This window comes from Osmerus mordax, chromosome 6 (genome assembly GCF_038355195.1).
Source record: "Osmerus mordax isolate fOsmMor3 chromosome 6, fOsmMor3.pri, whole genome shotgun sequence".
NCBI classification, from domain to species: domain Eukaryota; kingdom Metazoa; phylum Chordata; class Actinopteri; order Osmeriformes; family Osmeridae; genus Osmerus; species Osmerus mordax.
The window spans coordinates 15,585,127-15,606,873 of record NC_090055.1 but is presented as its reverse complement, the minus strand read 5'-3'; the positions used below and the strand labels follow the sequence as shown (position 1 = coordinate 15,606,873).

At 44.0% G+C, this 21,747-nt stretch overlaps 1 protein-coding gene across 1 annotated transcript; it reads left to right on the top strand.

Moving 5' to 3' along the window:
- Positions 1 to 848: 848 nt before the first annotated feature.
- LOC136944359 (general transcription factor II-I repeat domain-containing protein 2B-like) lies at positions 849 to 2,285 on the top strand. The gene is made up of 2 exons (XM_067238106.1): positions 849 to 1,653; positions 1,858 to 2,285. Exons 1-2 carry the CDS (start codon positions 849 to 851, stop codon positions 2,283 to 2,285), a joined length of 1,233 nt encoding a protein of 410 aa, XP_067094207.1.
- Positions 2,286 to 21,747: the final 19,462 nt, after the last annotated feature.

The following is a 21,747-nucleotide window of genomic DNA, read 5'->3' as shown; positions in this document are numbered from 1 at the left end:
TTTCTAACGAGCGTCGAGAGCTAGGTGGACGATAATGGGACCCCTTACTACCTAGCTCAGGGGTCGGCAACCCGCGGCTCTGGAGCCGCATGCGGCTCTTTCATCCCTCTGATGCGGCTCCCTGTGGCTTTTGAAAATAATTAATGAGTATTTAATTAAAATGTATTTTAGTTTGTTCGTTTTTAAAATGTAATTCTAAATTTAACGATTATGGTGATCTTGTAACATCTACATAAAACGTGTAAAAAAATGTTATGTCGCTGTTACGCTGTTACTATGCGTCACAACCGCCAATGTGCGACACCCGCCAGCGCGCGATTTCTTGCACTTTTTGAATCCCAGGTAGGACAACTATGGAGAATTCTAAGAAGAGAAAAGTGTCTGAAGAAAACAGAACGTTCAATGGTACGTGGACAGATTCATTTGCTTTCACTGCTGACGAGACTGGTTTACCAGTATGCTTAATATGTAATGAGAAACTAGGAAACAACAAAAAGTCAAATGTCGCAAGACATTTCCAGAATAAACACGCAGCCTTTGCTAAAAAATATCCGGATGGAGATGAGAGAAAAAAAGCAGTTTCGGAACTGATGCGGAAGGTTGATCTGAGTAAAAATCACTTCAAGAAGTGGATGAAGTCTGCAAATTCAAGTACATATGCAAGTTTTGTAGCCGCTCAGGAAATAGTCAGGCACGGGAAGCCGTTCACAGATGGAGAATATATAAAATAATCTTTCATTAAGATTTCAGAACATCTATTCACGGACTTTAAAAACAAGAGTGAAATTGTGCAGAAAATCAAGGATATGCCCCTCTCTGCAAAGACTGTCAAAGACCGAACCATAAAAATGGCAGAAGACATCACCAGACAGCAAATTAAAGACATCAATTCAGCTGTGGCCTACTCAATTGCCTGTGATGAATCTAAAGACAAAGGTGATATTGAACAAATAGTGCTGTTCTGCCGGTATGTAAACTCTGCTGGGCCACAGGAAGAAATTATTGAGTTGATACCACTAAAAGGCCAAACACGGGGGGAGGACATCTGTGAGGCTGTCTTGAATTGTTTAAGAGCCAAAGGAATAAACACCACCCACCTGGTGTCAGTGGCTACTGATGGAGCACCAAGTATGACAGGAGCGCAGAAGGGCTTTGTGGCTTTACTGCAGAAGTCGCTGGACAGAAAGCTGCTGACTTTTCACTGCATCCTGCACCAAGAGGCACTGTGTGCTCAAACATTTCCTCCGGAATGCACAGAAGTAATGAATGTTGTCATTCAGATTGTCAATAAAATAATGGCAAAAGGTTTAAATCACCGTCAGTTCCGTTCGTTATTGGACAAACTGGAAAGCACATATTCTGATCTCCAGCTGCACAACAAAGTCCGGTGGCTGTCCAGAGGGGAGGTGCTGAAACGCTTTGCCGCGTGTCTGGAAGAAGTGAAAACTTTCCTGGGCAGCAAAGGGCTCAAATTTTCTGAGCTGGAACAGCCAGAGTGGCTGGAAAAGCTACACTTCATGGTAGACATGACAGCGTACCTGAACACGCTGAACACAGCTCTTCAGGGGAAAGGACGCACAGCCCTGCACATGCTGGAGGAGGTTTTGGCATTCGAGCGCAAGTTGACAGTGCTTGCCAGAGATTTACAGAAAGGTACACTGTTACACTTCCCCAATTTGAGAGAGTTCAAAGAAGCTCACATGATAAATTTTGAGTATTTACATTCTGCAATCATCGCAATGCAAACATCGTTTGGGAAACGATTCTGTGAGTTCAGAGAGGAAAAAAACACATTATCCTTCCCTATCACTCCCCTAAGCCTGGATTCATCCCTGCTGAATACGACTGCATTGGCAGGTGTGAGTCAACCTGATCTTGAGATGGAACTGGCCGACATAGCCGACAAAGAAATATGGGTGTCCAAGTTTAAACGCTTGACAGCAGACCTTGAAGATGTTGCCCGTCAGAAGGCCGTTCTTGCTCAGAATCACAAATGGCGTGATATTGAAAACCTCCCCAAAACGGACCAACTTGTGTTCGAAACTTGGAATGCTATCCCCGACGTTTATGTGAACATGAAAAAGTATGCACTTGGAGTCCTGTCGATCTTTGGATCCACATATGTATGTGAGCAGGTGTTCTCCAACATGAACTTTATTAAAAGCAAACATCGCGCACGCCTCACAGATGACAGTTTACGATCCTGTGTGAAGATGAAGGTGACGGCATACAGCCCTGATGTGCAGACGCTGTGCGTTGAGGTTCAGGAGCAGAAATCACATTAACCAAGTATGATAAATATTTTTATTGCCTATTATTTTGCACATATTCATATTTTTTCATTGTTCAGTGAAATAGTCCTTTTATTTTTCAGGTTGACAGCTGACTGCACGCGCCAGTAAAAGGATGACGGCACACAGAGAGAGGACGGCATTTTTGGTTTGCTGACGGTGGATAATTTAAGTTCAGCGTTTTTTTTCTCAAAAATACAAGAAGGACTCAAATAGACATTGAGTATTTTACTTGAAAGTAACCTTCAACCCAACGTCAACGTCTTTTTTTCGGAGCTCAAAATGTTTTGTTGCATGCAGAAATTTAATTTTGTTTTGTCTGCAGTCGTTCATTGATTTCATAAATGCAACACATTATAGTTTGTTTATACATAGCATAAAGGCAAAAACAAAAGTTATATGCAGTGTTATTTCATTTTAAATGTCAAAAGAGTTTTGTGGCTCCCAGTGTTTTCTTTACTGTGGGAAACGGGTCCAAATGGCTCTTTGAGTGGTAAAGGTTGCCGACCCCTGACCTAGCTAAATACTGACAGTTATTCGCATAGCAAAGACTGTTTAGGAACATACATTTTTACTGGCTAGGCGAGACACTACAGTATGAAAAACCTATGAAAAACATATTTGTTTTAGAGGCCGAAATTGGTGCTTTTATGATAGAAAAAAAACAAAGAGTCATGTTAACTGTATTTGGTTTCTGTGACCGCAGATTTGTACCGCGCGTGCACGGTTGCCTGCCCTCAGATTCGTGCCAATGAAGTTTTGCAGTCAGTGCCCTCATTCAACCACAAAACTGTGAGCAGTTTACAAATTACTTAACGCTAGTTTACCACGAAATCGACATACACATTCACTTTTTTCATGTGTGCTGCACACACATTCATTGAGCTATTTCCTTCCACGAGCAAGATAAGCTAACTTGGAGGTTTAACGCTAGCTGTGTTAAGTTAGCTATAGCTATGTAACTACGTCAGAAAGTTGAGTAAAGCTAGTTAAAAACAGGTCAAACTTGGCACGTTAAGTATCTTACCTCCATGTCCACAGAGTTCTTCTCGGAATATTTACTTCGGGGTCCAGTAAATATTTTTTATACAGGATACCACTGTGATTTGGCACTCCCTGGCGCTTCATTTCTTCTGGAACTCATCCAACCAACGGTTTTTTATTTTACAGTATGGGTCGGCGCAAGATTGACTGTGGGCCAATCATATGTAACGATTTCCAAATTCAAACTGAAGATCTTAGATCCTTGCTTCAACTGTCAACTCACACATAACGGTCGTTTCTAGGTTAGTTTTTGCGCATACCGGTAAGTTAACATTAAATAATAATGTTTGCCTGGGTTGAGTGGACTCTTCAGTCCACTCAACCCAGGCAAACATTATTATTCCCATTATTACACGGATAAGGGGAAACACAGCATCATCGCTGTAACCAACATCAGGGGATTCGATTTGGATAAATGGATGGATGGACTGATATCTCAAAAAGAAGTATTTGCTGTTGAGTGGCGGGAGGGCAAAACTGCTCCAAAAGGTGGATGGCCAGTCTATCAGGCAATTGTGAAAAAAATTGCAGGTGAGTTTTTTTAGTTAATAAATCATAACATGTTCAGGTTATTGAAGATTATATGCATTTGCCCCAATAACGTTAGTGTTGTTAACTTTATCTCCTATTTTAAAAGGCCAAGGTTAACGTCAGCTAACTGTTAACCTAGATCTTTGCTAACTGTGATGTAGCTAACGTTAGCTACATCACAGTTAGCAAAAATCTAACAGTTAGCTAATGAAGGATTCATAATCTATGTGTCTATTCCAATATGTAATGATAGTATTCAATGACACAAATCTGTGTTCTAGAAAGAGTGGTCTGGAGTCGCAGAGGTCCCATAATATCAGCTTTAATGCAGCAGTTGTAAATCAACAAGTACAGAGCTCTGGGGTTGTCTACGTTTCCCTACCCGCAACAGAGTTTGGGCTGGTTCACGAAGTCCAACTGGCTATCTTTCCCTCCCCAGCATATAATATACAGTGCAATTAAAACAGAAAGATGAAAAGAGGGTTGAGCTTGTTCTCTCGCGCATCAGGGAGTTGTTCTTGCCTCCGCGTCCCACCTGCTCGGGTGCCATCTCCACCCAGATTCAAGGTTGTTTCTGAAAATGAAAAGATAGAGACACAAAGAACAGCCTGCTTCCCACACTCAGTGTGAGACCCAATGTTTAAGCCTGAGCACACTTCTAAGTTCATAACTTTAATAAGCACAATGCATAACTTTAATAAGCACAATACATAACTTTAAGACATGCCTCTTTCATAAATCCTGTTGTTATATTCACTCGTGCACAGTGCCCGTGATGCATTCAGTGATTAAAATGCCACACATTAATAACTGGGATCATAGTTAGTGCCGTGCCTGATATGCAGCTGGTGATTACAGTTCTAGAATATGTGTTACATTTACATTTATTCATTTAGCAGACGCTTTTATCCAAAGCGACTTCCAAGAGAGAGCTTTACAAAGTGCATAGGTCACTGATCATAACAACAAGATAGCCAAAAAACATCGCGAGTAGCCAAAACATGAAGCACACATTGTGAACAACCAAAGTAAGTGCCAAAGGGAAGAACCATAAGAGCATGTAGTTAAACAAGTCACAACCAAACAACATGAACAGCTATAAGTGCAAGTGTACCTGTGGAAAAAAGCAAGCAACAGTAATAAAACAATATATCACAGCGAGAACCAAAAATTTAAATCAGTTACCACTAACCACAAGAGCAACAAGTCTCTAAGCAAGAGTCATTGTGATCCTTGAGGAAACTAACATCGGGTCAAGCGAACCGTTCCTAAGTACCGTTGTACTCCCGGAACAAGTGCGTCTTGAGCCTTTTCTTGAAGGTGGAGAGACAGTCAGTGTCTCTGATGGAGGTGGGGAGTTGATTCCACCACTGGGGGGCCAGACAGGAGAAGAGCTTGTGTTGGGACCGGGCGGTCTTGAGCGGTGGGACCACCAGGCGGTTGTCTGAAGAAGACCGTAGGTGGCGGGTGGGGGTGTAAGGCTGCAGGAGAGACTTGATGTAGACGGGTGCAGTCCCGTTCACTGCTCGGAAGGTCAATACCAGGGTCTTGAATCTGATACGGGCCATGATAGGTAGCCAGTGGAGAGAGATGAGGAGCGGGGTAACATGGGAGCATCTGGGTAGATTGTAGACCAGGCGGGCCGCCGCGTTCTGAATCCTCTGAAGAGGGCGGGTTGCACATGCTGGGAGACCAGCGAGCAGAGAGTTGCAATAGTCCAACTTGGAGAGGACGAGTGCTTGGACTAGCAGCTGGGTGGAGTGCTCAGACAGGTATCTCCTGATCTTCCGGATGTTGTAGAGGGTGAATCTACACGACCGGGAGACCGCAGCAATGTGGGCCGTGAGGGAGAGCTCGTCGTCCATGGTAACCCCAAGGTTCCTGGCAGAGGATGAAGGGGTCACCGTCGCAGATCCCAGGGTGATTGAGAGATCGTGGGAGATGGAGGGTTTAGCCGGGATGATGAGAAGTTCTGTTTTGGCGAGGTTCAGCTGGAGGTGGTGCTCGGTCATCCAGGCGGAGATGTCTGTGAGGCAGGCCTCAATCCTAGCTGAGATCCCCGGATCGGTCGGGGGGAACGACAGGTACAGCTGCGTGTCGTCAGCGTAGCAGTGGTAGGAGAAGCCATGGGAGGTGATGATTGGTCCAAGTGAGGTGGTGTACAGAGAGAAGAGGAGGGGTCCAAGGACGGAGCCCTGTGGGACACCAGTGGAGAGCTGGCGAGGGCCCGACAGTTTGCCTCCCCAGGAAACCTGGTAGGATCTTCCCGACAGGTAGGATGAGATCCACTGGAGTGCAGTGCCAGTGATGCCCATCTCAGAAAGTCTGGCGAGCAGGATCTGGTGGTTAACCGTATCAAACGCTGCAGAAAGGTCCAGCAGAAAATAACGGATGACCTGGAAGCCGCTCTGGCAGACTGGAGGGCAGTGGTGACTGAAAGGAGGGCAGTCTCTGTGGAGTGGCCAGTCTTGAAGCCCGATTGGTTGGGGTCAAGCAGGTTGTTCTGAGAGAGAAAGTTAGACAGTTGGTTAGATACAGCACGTTCAATTGTTTTTGAAAGGAAGGGTAACAGTGATACCGGTCTGTAGTTCGGGAGAACGGCAGGGTTAAGGGAGGGTTTTTTGAGTAGAGGGGTAACTCTAGCCTGTTTGAAGGCAGAGGGGAAGGTGCCAGAGGTGAGAGAGGAGTTTAGGACATGGAGAAGAAAAGTTATGATGGAGGGGGAGATGGTTTGAAAGAGAGGGGAGGGTATAGGATCAAGGGGACAGGAGGTGGGGCGATGAGAGAGAATGAGGTCAGAGATCTCTGCCTCAGACAGGGGAGAAAAAGAGTTTAGACATTTAGTTGGGTCAGTCATGGAGGGTGAGAGGGTAGGAAAGGTGGGTTTAGGGAACCGACTGCTAATGTCGGCGACTTTTTTCTCAAAGAAGGAGGAGAAGTCGTCTGCTGTCAGGGTGGAGGGAGGGGGTGGGGGAGGTGGGTTAAGAAGGGTGGAGAAGGTAGAGAAAAGTTTGTGGGGGTTTGAAGCAGAGTTAATTTTGTTCAGAAAGTAGAGGGTTTTAGCACCAGTTATGTGAGAAGAGAAGGATTTGAGGAGGGAGTGATACTTATCAAGGTCCAGACCGCCTTTGGACTTGCGCCATCTCCTCTCGGCTGCCCGAAGGGTGGACCGTTCTTCACGAATAACATCCGTAAGCCACGGGCAGGAGGGAGAAGATCGTGCAGGCCTGGTTGACAGGGGACAGAGAGAGTCAAGTGATGCAGTTAAAGTGGTTAACAAGGTGTCGGTGGCAGTGTTAGTGGGGTGGGACGAGAACTCGTCAATGGGGGGAGGGAGGATGTTACAATAGAGGAGAAATGGGAGGGGGATAGGGAGCGGAGGTTGCGCCGGAAAGTTACAAGGGGAGGGGAGGTAGAAGGAGTTGGAGGGAGAGAGATAGAGAATTGGATAAAGTAGTGATCAGAAATATGCAGTGGGGTTACAGAGGTTAAGTCAGTGATACAGTTACGTGTCAGGATGAGGTCTAGCTGTTTGCCTGCCTTGTGGGTCGCCGGTGTGCTCAGCAGCGTCAGGTCGAAGGAGGTCAGGAGAGACAAGAAGTCGACGGCCTGAGTTCCTTGGAGGTGGATGTTGAAGTCCCCAAGGACTATCAGGGGGGTTCCATCATCCGGGAGGACGCTGAGGAGCATGTCCAGCTCCTCCACAAAGTCGGCTAGCGGGCCTGGTGGGCGATAAAGAACAATTAAGCATGCTTTGATAGGATCAGTTAGCATCGCATAATGGTGTTCAAATGATTTGGCAGTAACAGGGAGTGGTGTGGATGTGTATTTAATATGTGGGGAAAGAAGCAACCCTGTCCCACCACCTCGCCCGGTTGAGCGGGGTGAGTGAGTGAAGGAGTGGTTGACGGAGAGAGCAGCTGGAGTTGCAGTGTTCTCAGGGCGGATCCATGTCTCTGTCAGCGCAAGGGCATGAAGAGAAGCATGAGATGCAAACGCTGGGATGAAGTCTGCCTTGTTCACAGCGGACTGGCAGTTCCAGAGCCCTATAGAAAGAGAGAGGGCAGGTGGAGAAGATCTGGATAGGTAGCGAAGGTTAGAAGTTGACCGTATATACTTTGTGATATATCTACGTCTACGGGTAGTGTAATGAACGGGAATGCTGAAGAAACACATGCTAGCTATGAATATGTTGTAGGTGGATTAGAATACAAATAGGGTGATACTTATCTGAAGAGGTGATCCACCACGTCGGCCATTCTCGGTGGACTCCCGCAGGTAGACTCCCTGTCTTTGTTCGACCGAGTCTTCGTGCACCGAGGCTGCCAGACGAGGCTGCCTCTGCAGTGCTACTCGCCTAAATATGCTAAAGGCGCAGCTGACAATGGCCCTAATTATGTAAACAAAGCCAGGGTCTCACTCGGCGGCAAGTACCCTGAAACTCGATCTCTAGCTAGCTACCTATTGACCAATTTAGCTGCTATACCCTTACCCTCTGTCAAAGAGGCAAATAATTAGCAAAACACAAATGAATGAAACAAACTCTGGTTACTTACAGTCAGATGGCAGTCACGAAGTACACTCAGTAAGACACTATTAGCTCTGTTGTAATGTATTATACATTCTTTAATCCCTCTTTTGATCTCTGAAAACACCAGAGATCAATCAACATAGCCCGGACCAACCACTGCCTCCTCGTCCTGGTCAGCCAGCCCCAGCAACGGCATTTGGAACCCCGTCTTTGGGTTCTCCACAGCCGAGACAAGGATCCTGTTACACAGGGACCTGATACATGGGATCCAGCAACAGTCATGTTGATATTGATATAGCACACTCTTAAGTAAAATAGCGGAAACCTTCTTAGTCCAGTACTATTCTAGTGTGGTCAAGCAGTATCACTCTTGACCTAGTCGTAACCCTCTTTTCCGGACTCTCACATTCGTAGCAATAGCAAAAGGTTCACTGGCCCTTCTCCACCAACTCCTGCAATGTACGACTGGATTCTGGAGCAGCACAACACATGCTCCAGTGGTACCACGTACTTCCTTTCCCCAGCACCCTTAGGGCGTGCAAGGTTCTCTTGATGACCTTGAATGGTCCTGTCCATAAATGTACAACAGGCTTTCCCGAACATCTGATGATGTATTGGGGCAGGTGGGACAGGGTCTTCAAGGGGAAGGGGTAGATCATCCAGTGAGAAATTACCATTACCGATTACACAATGTTGACATACAAATCAACAATAATGATGAGACTATGCAGCGTTATGGCCAAGTGGTGTGGACACACTGGACACAGTGGGAAAACCCTAATGATGATACAGGGGAAAACCCACCGTCACTCCACAGAGTGGACATTCGACATCCATGTCTCCACGGCAGACCTGGACATGCTCACAGGCCCCCTTCACCACATACATACAACTTCAGCCAAGCTTTTAGAATTGTAATAAAATAAATTCGAAACAAATAGAAAAACCAGAAATTAGACAGGATATTTTAAAGTTTTCATAAGATCCCTCCTTTCATTGATAACTTTAATCAATACCCAATCTCCTCGTTTGACTCCTCCACTCTTTGGTTTACTGCTTCACCTGGAACAGAATTTAGCAGAAGACATCTCTTTTCTAGTTAGCATTTTTTATAAAATTGGTTTACCATTTGATTCGCCTCTTCATCATGCTATGTGAAAGGTTTAAGTTGTGGTATTACATATGATCTCCAATAAATCAATTCAAATGGTGTTATGCATCTGGTATAGGACTGGGAAAGACTTCAATTCACATAGTAAACATACTGTATCTATAATTACCAGGCAGTATTGACCCTTCAGTTTTCTTATTGTTGAGCAAACACATGTAACAGCATCTAATAAGACCATACATCATCATTTGATAGTCAACTCCTATTAGTCATGCCTAGAAATGACAATCTGTTTCTTTGTTCCCTTCTTTAGAAAATCAACTGTTAGTCTAATTTCTTTCACTTCAAAAAACCTTTTCTGTCTTTTAAAACAGTTAAGTTTAAGACCAATATTGTTTTAGATTCTCTATTTTACCACATCACACCTCTTTTTATCAAAGATATGATAAAAGCAATTTTCATTATGCCAAACCAGAATCTGTATGCTTCTTAAATGAAATATAGACCAAATAATGTTTTTAATGTAGCTATTAACCAAACATTTTTCCCAACTATATTTTCTATAAAGGTCAGATAGGTAGAACTTCATAACTCGTTTTGCTGCAGTTCAAAACGAGCCAATTAGCTCAAACCATCATAACCACAATTTATCAGACTTGATGAGTCTTCCCAAATTATTTTCAGAACTGAATGTTATAATTTACATTTACATTTACATTTACATTTACATTTATTCATTTAGCAGACGCTTTTATCCAAAGCGACTTCCAAGAGAGAGCTTTACAAAGTGCATAGGTCACTGATCATAACAACAAGATAGCCAAAAAACATCGCGAGTAGCCAAAACATGAAGCACACATTGTGAACAACCAAAGTAAGTGCCAAAGGGAAGAACCATAAGAGCATGTAGTTAAACAAGTCACAACCAAACAACATGAACAGCTATAAGTGCAAGTGTACCTGTGGGAAAAAACAAGCAACAGTAATAAAACAATATATCACAGCGAGAACCAAAAATTTTAATCAGTTACCACTAACCACAAGAGCAACAAGTCTCTAAGCAAGAGTCATTGTGATCCTTGAGGAAACTAACATCGGGTCAAGCGAACCGTTCCTAAGTACCGTTGTACTCCCGGAACAAGTGCGTCTTGAGCCTTTTCTTGAAGGTGGAGAGACAGTCAGTGTCTCTGATGGAGGTGGGGAGTTGATTCCACCACTGGGGGGCCAGACAGGAGAAGAGCTTGTGTTGGGACCGGGCGGTCTTGAGCGGTGGGACCACCAGGCGGTTGTCTGAAGAAGACCGTAGGTGGCGGGTGGGGGTGTAAGGCTGCAGGAGAGACTTGATGTAGACGGGTGCAGTCCCGTTCACTGCTCGGAAGGTCAATACCAGGGTCTTGAATCTGATACGGGCCATGATAGGTAGCCAGTGGAGAGAGATGAGGAGCGGGGTAACATGGGAGCGTCTGGGTAGATTGTAGACCAGATTATAATAACCCTGTTCATGCACTAATACCATTTATTAATACAACATTATCACAGCCTAACTGTTTATCCCAAACAGTATGCCAGGCTCTGATAAAACTCTCAAATAAAACTTAAAACCAAATTACAATTAAACTCCAAATAAAAGTACATTTAGTTATTTTCTCTTTCTCATTTTTAACCAAATTATATCTAATACCTTTATCAAAACTCTTAAAAACCCTAGATTTTACTATTTTGACTTAAAATGTTATCCCATATACCTTCAAAGTATATTCATAGTTCAATCATCTCTTCACATCCACAAAACGTTCTTGTTTTATTTCATAACCTTCCATGATCCTCTCTAAACCAATCCTTTAAGTAACTTTCCAATTGCTTCCTCATAATTTTTCACATACATTTCCTCAAACCATTCTTTGACCAACACAGCTGTTTAGCGTTTACCGTCTATTCACTTAATTTTGCTCTAGTATAACTCTTCCAATTGTATTAGAACCTATTTATAAACCAGGGGTATACCCTCTGGGATAACCTTTGTAAGATCTCAACGTAACTGACTCTTTTAGCCCCCACCTTTCTCCAACTCTCCTCGGGATTTCTTTAACTGTAAGTCGCTCTGGATAAGAGCGTCTGCTAAATGACTAAATGTAAATGTAACTTCTTGGTCAAAGGAAAAAACACACCACACTCCTCTCTATTTTTATTAAACTCAATCTGACTCCACACAAATAGACAGTGTTCAGGGATTCTAACCCTTGGAGAGGACTCTAACCTCCCTCTGGACAAAGACAACGAGTTTAGGGACTCTAACCCCTGGAGAGGACTCTAACCTCCCCTTGGACAAGGACAACAAGTTTAGGGACTCTAACCCCTGGAGAGGACTCTAACCTCCCCTTGGACAAGGACAACGAATTTAGGGACTCCAACCCCTGGAGAGGACTCTAACCTCCCCTTGGACAAGACAATGAATTTAGGGACTCTAACCCCAGGAGAGGACTCTAACCTCCCCTTGGACAAGACAACGAATTTAGGGACTCTAACCCCTGGAGAGGACTCTAACCTCCCCTTGGACAAGGACAACGAATTTAGGGACTCTAACCCCTGGAGAGGACTCTAACCTCCCCTTGGACAAGACAACGAATTTAGGGACCGTAACCCCTGGAGAGGACTCTAACCTCCCCTTGGACAAGGACAACGAATTTAGGGACTCTAACCCCTGGAGAGGACTCTAACCTCCTCTTGGACAAGGACAACGAGTTTAGGGACTCTAACCCCTGGAGAGGACTCTAACCTCCTCTTGGACAAGGACAACGAATTTAGGGACTCTAACCCCTGGAGAGGACTCTAACCTCCCCTTGGACAAGACAACGAATTTAGGGACTCTAACCCCTGGAGAGGACTCTAACCTCCCCTTGGACAAGACAACGAGTTTAGGGACTCTAACCCCTGGAGAGGACTCTAACCTCCCCTTGGACAAGGACAACGAGTTTAGGGACTCTAACCCCTGGAGAGGACTCTAACCTCCCCTTGGACAAGACAACGAATTTAGGGACTCTAACCCCTGGAGAGGACTCTAACCTCCCCTTGGACAAGACAACGAGTTTAGGGACTCTAACCCCTGGAGAGGACTCTAACCTCCCCTTGGACAAGGACAACGAGTTTAGGGACTCTAACCCCTGGAGAGGACTCTAACCTCCCCTTGGACAAGACAACGAATTTAGGGACTCTAACCCCTGGAGAGGACTCTAACCTCCCCTTGGACAAGACAACGAGTTTAGGGATTCTAACCCCTGGAGAGGACTCTAACCTCCCCTTGGACAAGGACAACGAGTTTAGGGACTCTAACCCCTGGAGAGGACTCTAACCTCCCCTTGGACAAGACAACGAATTTAGGGACTCTAACCCCTGGAGAGGACTCTAACCTCCCCTTGGACAAGACAACGAATTTAGGGACTCTAACCCCTGGAGAGGACTCTAACCTCCCCTTGGACAAGGACAACGAATTTAGGGACTCTAACCCCTGGAGAGGACTCTAACCTCCCCTTGGACAAGGACAACGAATTTAGGGACTCTAACCCCTGGAGAGGACTCTAACCTCCCCTTGGACAAGGACAGCGAATTTAGGGACTCTAACCACTGGAGAGGACTCTAACCTCCCCTTGGACAAGACAACGAATTTAGGGACTCTAACCCCTGGAGAGGACTCTAACTTCCCCTTGGACAAGACAACGAATTTAGGGACTCAAACCCCTGGAGAGGACTCTAACCTCCCCTTGGACAAGACAACGAATTTAGGGACTCTAACCCCTGGAGAGGACTCTAACCTCCCCTTGGACAAGACAACGAATTTAGGGACTCTAACCCCTGGAGAGGACTCTAACCTCCCCTTGGACAAGACAACGAATTTAGGGACTCTAACCCCTGGAGAGGACTCTAACCTCCCCTTGGACAAGACAACGAATTTAGGGACTCAAACCCCTGGAGAGGACTCTAACCTCCCCTTGGACAAGACAACGAATTTAGGGACTCTAACCCCTGGAGAGGACTCTAACCTCCCCTTGGACAAGACAACGAATTTAGGGACTCTAACCCCTGGAGAGGACTCTAACCTCCCCTTGGACAAGACAACGAGTTTAGGGACTCTAACCCCTGGAGAGGACTCTAACCTCCCCTTGGACAAGGACAAAACACAAAAACGGTTGATTTCCCACCACTGTTGGTTTGACTAGGTACGATGAAACATAGTAATCGTCTAAATTTGTTTCTCAGTTCCGAATAGCAGTACTTTGAATTAACAGGTGTCTGCTTACCTTTTTTTTATGTTGAGGCCTCTGACGATTACGTCTGTCTCCTCGCACCGGTGTATGGGTCTCTCCCCCGATCCGTCGGTCGGGCCGGAACCCTCTGGACTCCCTCTTTTCAGCGTCGGGGTCACCAGTTGAAGGATTCATAATCTATGTGTCTATTCCAATATGTAATGATAGTATTCAATGACACAAATCTGTGTTCTAGAAAGAGTGGTCTGGAGTCGCAGAGGTCCCATAATATCAGCTTTAATGCAGCAGTTGTAAATCAACAAGTACAGAGCTCTGGGGTTGTCTACATTTCCCTACCCGCAACAGAGTTTGGGCTGGTTCACGAAGTCCAACTGGCTATCTTTCCCTCCCCAGCATATAATATACAGTGCAATTAAAACAGAAAGATGAAAAGAGGGTTGAGCTTGTTCTCTCGCACATCAGGGAGTTGTTCTTGCCTCCGCGTCCCACCTGCTCGGGTGCCATGTCCACCCAGATTCAAGGTTGTTTCTGAAAATGAAAAGATAGAGACACAAAGAACAGCCTGCTTCCCACACTCAGTGTGAGACCCAATGTTTAAGCCTGAGCACACTTCTAAGTTCATAACTTTAATAAGCACAATGCATAACTTTAATAAGCACAATACATAACTTTAAGACATGCCTCCTTCATAAATCCTGTTGTTATATTCACTCGTGCACAGTGTCCGTGATGCATTCAGTGATTAAAATGCCACACATTAATAACTGGGATCATAGTTAGTGCCGTGCCTGATATGCAGCTGGTGATTACAGTTCTAGAATATGTGTTGTAATGTATTATACATTCTTTACTAACAGATAGACTAACACCAAGACAGCCAGAGATAGAATCTTGATGAGCTATAAAATCTTTGTCATTACAATTGTTAAATGGTGGTGATTACCTTTATATGGAAGAACGCCATGCTACTTTGGAACGAATGATCTGGGAGGTTGTTGAGCCACAAAAGTTGGCACCCAAGAGGGCCGCGAAACCGAACTCCCGATATGCCTCAGAAGAAGATGAGGATGCGCCACAGAAAAAGGTAATTACATGTAATCATCATCTTGCATGTAATGCAGTACACTTGAGCACAAGGGTGGTTACAGTTAGTTGGGGTGGAGTTATTTTGAAGAAATGGCTATACACTGTAGTTCTCTGGTCTGATCTGGGAAGGACCACCCCACAAATATAAGAAAAACTTTTTTACAACATGACATCAGCTATATCAGAAGTTATCAATTTATCAGAGGTAATTTAAATTTATATTTAGGCCAAGTTATGACGCCTATTTTTATGTGTGGCTGTTTTGTTTTCAATGTATGATCTTCTTCTCCTCCCACCCTGGACACTCCCTGTTTCAGTCACTCCCCTCCGGCAGAAGGCTGCGGTCTATCAGGACCAATACCTCACGCCACAAAAACAGTTTCTTCCCTTCCGCTGTTGGCCTCTTCAACAAGGCCAAGGGACCACACTGACTCAAATGACTTCTTGCTTAAAACACTCTGCTTTTGCACAACATGGTATCTTGTACATTTGTATTTTTTGTAATATTTGTATTTTTGTATTTTTATATTGTAATTTACGGCAACTTATATTTTATTGTATATTTAATTCTATTCTAATCCCACTTAGTACTGCTAGTTTATGTACCCTTAGTATAGTTAGTCCACATATTTAAATTTTAGGTATATGTTTATTGTATGCACCTTCCTGCCAAAGCAAATTCCTTGTCTGTGCAAACTTTCATGGCGAATAAATCCCTTTCTGATTCTGATTCTTTGTCAAAAAATAAAGGCATGAATAAAGATAGAAAAAAAGACAAATGTCCTCCTGTTCGTGGCACACTTCCGCCCCACACTTTGAGAACTACTAAGCCATATCATCAAGATGCTTAACACATAGATAGACTAACACCAGTTAGTATGCTAGCAAGCTGTGTCAATTGTACTGTTGTGTTAATGACAATATCTATTTTATTGTGTTTTAGGTACAATCTTCCATGGATGCAAAATTATGGGAGACCAGAAAGTTCGACCAACTGCAGAGGTCAAATCAGGAATTAAGGCAGGAGAATGAAAGACTTCGAAAAGAGAATGACAAATTAAAAGACATGGTTATTGATAGTAAGTGTCAAAATTATGATTTTTTTTTTTTTACAAAAACACAAATAATGGATGGTCTCTGGAATATGTGTGGATCTAGATTTTTTTTTTTTCTGAAAGTGTTTGTTTTTCCCTCCCAGCCATCCCTCACATGTCTGAAATGCTGACCTCCTGGACCCAGAGGACCCCAAATGAAGTGAGTAAATTAATTTGTTTGTAATTTAGCTCAACATGTAAAATTATGTCCAGTTTTTAAACTGCATTCTGTGTGTTATTTCATACATAAAATTGTAATTTTAGGCCAATAAAGTCAGTAAAGGGGCAGCTGTGGCCTACTGGTTAGGGCTTCGGGCTTGTAACCGAAGGGTTGCCGGTTCGATCCCTGACCAGAAGGAAAATGTGGGCAGGGGAAGTGGTAGAGCACTGTTCTCCCATGGCCACATCCATGGCTGAAGTGCCCTTGAGCAAGGCACCTAACTCCTCACTGCTCCCCGAACGCCACTGTAGCAGCTCACTACTTCGGGATTAGTGTGTTCTCTGTGTGCTGAGTGTGTTTCACTAATTCACAGATTGGGATAAATGCAGAGTCCAAATTTCCCTCACGGGATCATACGTAATTGCATCTTATCTCTTTGTGTGTTAGTGTGTAGTTTAATAGTTACATTTTCAATTTAGACACATGGGCAACAGGGAAACACAGCAGCAGGCATCTCAGTGGCAGCTATGGTAGGTGGTCAAACTTGATTTTGATAGATTATTCTTTTGAAACTAATCTTTCCACTGATTTCATAATCAGTGTACTACTTTTCTATACCCAATAGATTAACATTTATGCAGATTTTTGCAGGCACAGATACATACCTGAGTCAGACAAAGTGTTTTGGATTAACAAAAAATGCATTCTGTGTGTTATTTCCTACATAAAATAAAAACATTGTGTGTTAGTGTGTAGTTTAATAGTTACATTTTCAATTTAGACACCTGGGCAACAAGAAAACACAGCAGCAGGCATCTCAGTGGCAGCTATGGTAGGTGGTCAATTTCTTTGTTTTTGATGGATTATTCTTTTGAAACTAATCTGGACTACTTTTCAATCCCCAAAAGATTAACATTTATGCAGATTTTTGCAGGCACAGGACATACCTGAGTCAGACAAGGCAGTCAAGTCAGCAACGTGTTTTTAGATTCATGTTATTTAATGGTTCTTTTACGATTCATTTTGGATTAATTGATGTCCATACATCGCAAGTAAATTCTTAAGCTATTGTTAACCACAACTCCTTGATGCCTTAGTATTTTAATGTTGATACTGAAATTAAGGGATAGTCCTGCATTTCTTCTATGCCCACAGAGGAAATTAATATATACCTAATTTATAATCACTTTTCAGATACCTGAACAGAGCCAGCCTTCTGAGCCAGCGCAAGTAAGTTGTAGCTTGTAGAATTTCACAAATTCACTCATTGGGCACTTTATGTACACCTAGCGAAAACTAATTGTAGTACACCACTCCTGCATAAACCTTAGCTTCAGGAATGTTAGAATATTCAGTATTTGTTAAAAACTAGTTTAAAAAGATGTTGATTCAACTGTGCTGTAATTTTGGATGCTCCAGTTTGTGGTGCTGTTGGATTAACACGTTTATTTTACTTTGACCACCCCATTTCAGTCAATGAAAGGGATATATTGCTGGACTGGTGTATTACACTGCATTCATTTTTGCTAGTATAAAGTGGCCGGTGAGTGTACATACACAAAACAGTATGCCCATAATAATAATGCAGCAAAAAATCACTGTCTCAGATGGCGTACTTCTGTCAGTACACTTTTATGCAGTGCACTGTGTGCTTGCTTGTAAGGTGTGTACATTTCAACCAGGGATGGAAATTAGCACCAGCCAAATGCGGGTGATTTTGTGTTGTGGCGGGTAAACTCGCTTCACCTACCGGCCACCGTGGCGGGTAAATACAATTATTACACGGCTGTTCTTAATGCTGTAGAATGCCCCATTCACTTGAATGGGGCTTCCCAACGTTCTGCGGTCAATTATTTTTCGATAACGGACCGTTGATATTTATAACTGACCGCTGTCAAGAGAAGTGGCCTTTTTGCCTCGGATTCACGTCTTTCGTAGCACTCAACCCCAGCGTACTCCGTTGCTTAGCGACGTCAGCTGATATCAAGCCTAAAGAATGTTCAACGTCTATGAAGTTCGTCTTTGGCGAACTATTTCTCTGCAGATCAACAATACGAATAGTAACATATAAATTGTAAAAAGACACACTGTGTTCAGTTATTTTTTTGGCAAGTAGCTGTGTAATAAGCGAGATAATGTACAGAACGCCGTTGTCATTATCGGGAAAATAAGCCCCTTCAGAGCGAAGCTACTACGCTCAGGAAAGCACCTCTGAAACTTCAGAATCTGATTCTGATGAGTAAGGAGTCAGGAGTAAATTGTACTGGGAGTGGGGAGGATGGGTGGAGGAATGTTAGTTTGTTGTTTAATCTGCCCTACTCATTTAATTACATGTATATCAGTTCGTGGTTTGTGTATGTATAAGAGAGAAAGAGAAAGTGTCAGTGTTTCATTGAGACCTGAGATTAAATAAACTACTCTTGTAGTATTAATTTTCACATGCAGTTACACATTGTCGGTTAAAAACAAGAAAGTGGCTGGTAAAAACATTGAGTGGCTGGAAATTTTGAAATCCACCAGCCACAGTGGCCGGTGGACAACATTTTTTATTTCCATCCCTGATTTCAACATAATAGTGTCGTCTCATATCGAACATCAAATCAGTGCACTTAACGGAAATGATGATTGGAACATTTAAATGTAACTTTAATACTGTCCCTATTCAACAGACATGGTCGATTTATTAATTTTGACTGAGTTAGTGTTTATTTCCACTTAGGTTGAAATTGGGAAGAACACGCATGTACTATGCAACAAAAATGCCTGGAAGGCAGCAGTCCATGCATCAACTGCAACAGCTATGGTCCGGACTCTGCTGCTCGGGGTGTTTCCAGTGGATGTCCTCCTTCAAAGTAACCTCAAAGGTATTGTTTCCTTTGTTCATATAGGCTTCATATAGGCTGCATTAATAAAATAAAATGTATTTATCTAAAAAGAAGAAGGGTGGGGGAGGGGTTGGGCTTAGACCTTCACCAAGGCCATATGCTGTTTAAGTGCAGTATTGAGGTCCTTGAAAATTGGCCTGTAGTTGTTACGTAATCCTGCACACAGACAGACAAACAAATAACTACACCAAAAACAACCCTAATTAAATCCCATAAATATTCTGTACTGTTTATACTTTGTCTTAGGTGGAAAATCCAGAAGGGATGAGACTGATCTGCAGCGGGAAGCACTGGACTCCAACACCATCAATGTTATTTTTGGTGAGATGGCAATTGATTTACTTAACATTCAGTCAGGTGGTGATAATGTTACAATGTGAAATGTGATGTTAACACAGTTACACACTCAGTTGCCAGTTTATTAGATATTCTGAAACAAATGCAGTTGCTAACTATGCTGAAACACTGATCACATCTAATAGCTAAACCTAAACAAAGTGTTTATCCTTCTACCCCCAGACGCAGTGTTGAAGAAATTTCCACAGGCCACCAAGGGACAACTGGGGACAGCTGCCAACTCAAAAATAGCTAATAGCTAAAATAAATTAAAAATAAATAAATAAATTGTGTTTACATTACATTTAGTCATTTAGCAGACGCTCTTATCCAGAGCGACTTACAGTAAGTACAGGGACAGTCCCCCCGAGGCAAGTAGGGTGAAGTGCCTTGCCCAAGGACACAACGTCATGTGCACCGGCCAGGAATCGAACTGGCAACCTTCAGATTACTAGCCCGATGCTCTATCCGCTCAGCCACCTGACTCACCTGACTCCTGTTTAAATAAATGTTAACTTTTTAAAACATATATGAACATATGTTGTTAGTAAATATATTGACATATAAATTCACATATTTAATTAAAATATATTTTCAAAAAAATATATATATTTAGATATATTTAACTAAAATATATTTATTGGTCCAATTTCGAATATTTGCATATATTCCAAAAACATATTTCAAATCTATTCTGAAAATCTATTTCAAATATATTTATTTTGTGTATGGGACTACAGGGAGCTACCGGAACCACGTGACAAAAAAGCTCTAGCCAATCAATGTTGTATTTCACTCCATTCTACACCAACCACGTCAGGGAGGACTGCCTTTTGTAGATACGAGTCTGCTGAAGATAGCCAGAATATCGGATTTCTTTAACCGAGACTTTCTTTAACACAGACGCAGACACATACAGAGATAACTGGCATTATAGTTTGATGGCACATTATTATTACTGATTATTTGTTGTTAAGGTGATGGTGTCATATTTCTATTGTTTGTTCAATTGCTATACCAGTATTGGCCAGTAACCTTTTCAAGACCTGTGAAGAAAGTCATAGCTTTTCCTATTCCATCCATCCATCATCTTCCGCTTGTCCGGGGGTCGGGTCGCGGGGGCAGCAACCTAAGCAGGGAGGCCCAGACTTTCCTCTCCCCGGCCACTTCCACCAGCTCTTCCTGGGGGACCCCAAGGCGTTCCCAGGCCAGCCGAGAGACATAGTCCCTCCAGCGTGTCCTGGGTCTTCCCTGGGGCCTCTTCCCAGTGGGACGTGCCCAGAACACCTCACCAGGGAGGCGTCCAGGAGGCATCCTTATCAGATGCCCGAGCCACCTCAACTGGCCCCTCTCGACGCGGAGTAGCAGCGGTTCTACTCTGAGCCACTCCCGGATGACCGAGCTTCTCTCCTTATCTCTAAGGGAGAGCCCGGACACCCTGCAGAGAAAACTCATTTCGGCCGGTTGTATTCGCGATCTCGTTCTTTCGGTCACTACCCACAGTTCGTGACCATAGGTGAGGGTAGGAACGTAGATCGACTGGTAAATAAAGAGCTTCGCCTTTCGACTCAGCTCCTTCACCACGACGGACCGATGCAGAGCCCGCATCACTGCAGACGCCGCACCGATCCGCCTGTCGATCTCACGCTCCATCCTTCCCTCACTCGTGAACAAGACCCCGAGATACTTGAACTCCTCCACTTGGGACAAGATCTCCTCCCCGACCCGGAGATTGCACTCCACCTTTTTCCGGTCGATAACCATGGCCTCAGATTTGGAGGTGCTGATTCCCATCCCAGCCGCTTCGCATTCGGTTGCGAACCGCTCCAGTGAGAGCTGGAGGTCACAGCCCGATGAAGCCAACATGACCACATCATCCGCAAAAAGCAGCGACCCGATCCTGAGGTCACCAAACCGGACCCCCTCAACGCCCTGGCTGCGCCTAGAAATTCTGTCCATATAAGTTATGAACAGAATCGGTGACAAAGGGCAGCCCTGGCGGAGTCCAACCCTCACCGGGAACAAGTTCGACTTACTACCGGCAATGCGGACCAAACTCTGGCACCAGTCGTACAGGGACCGAACAGCCCCGATCAGGGAGTCCGGTACCCCGTACTCCCGGAGCACCCCCCACATGAGCCCCCGAGGGACACGGTCGAACGCCTTTTCCAAATCCACAAAACACGTGTAGACTGGTTGGGCGAACTCCCATGCACCCTCCAGAACCCTGCCGAGGGTATAGAGCTGGTCCACAGTTCCACGGCCAGGACGAAAACCACATTCCTCCTCCTGAATCCGAGGTTTGACAATCCGACGGACCCTCCTCTCCAGCACCCCTGAATAGACTTTCCCAGGGAGGCTGAGGAGTGTGATCCCCCTAAAGTTGGAGCACACCCTTTAGTCCCCCTTTTTAAAG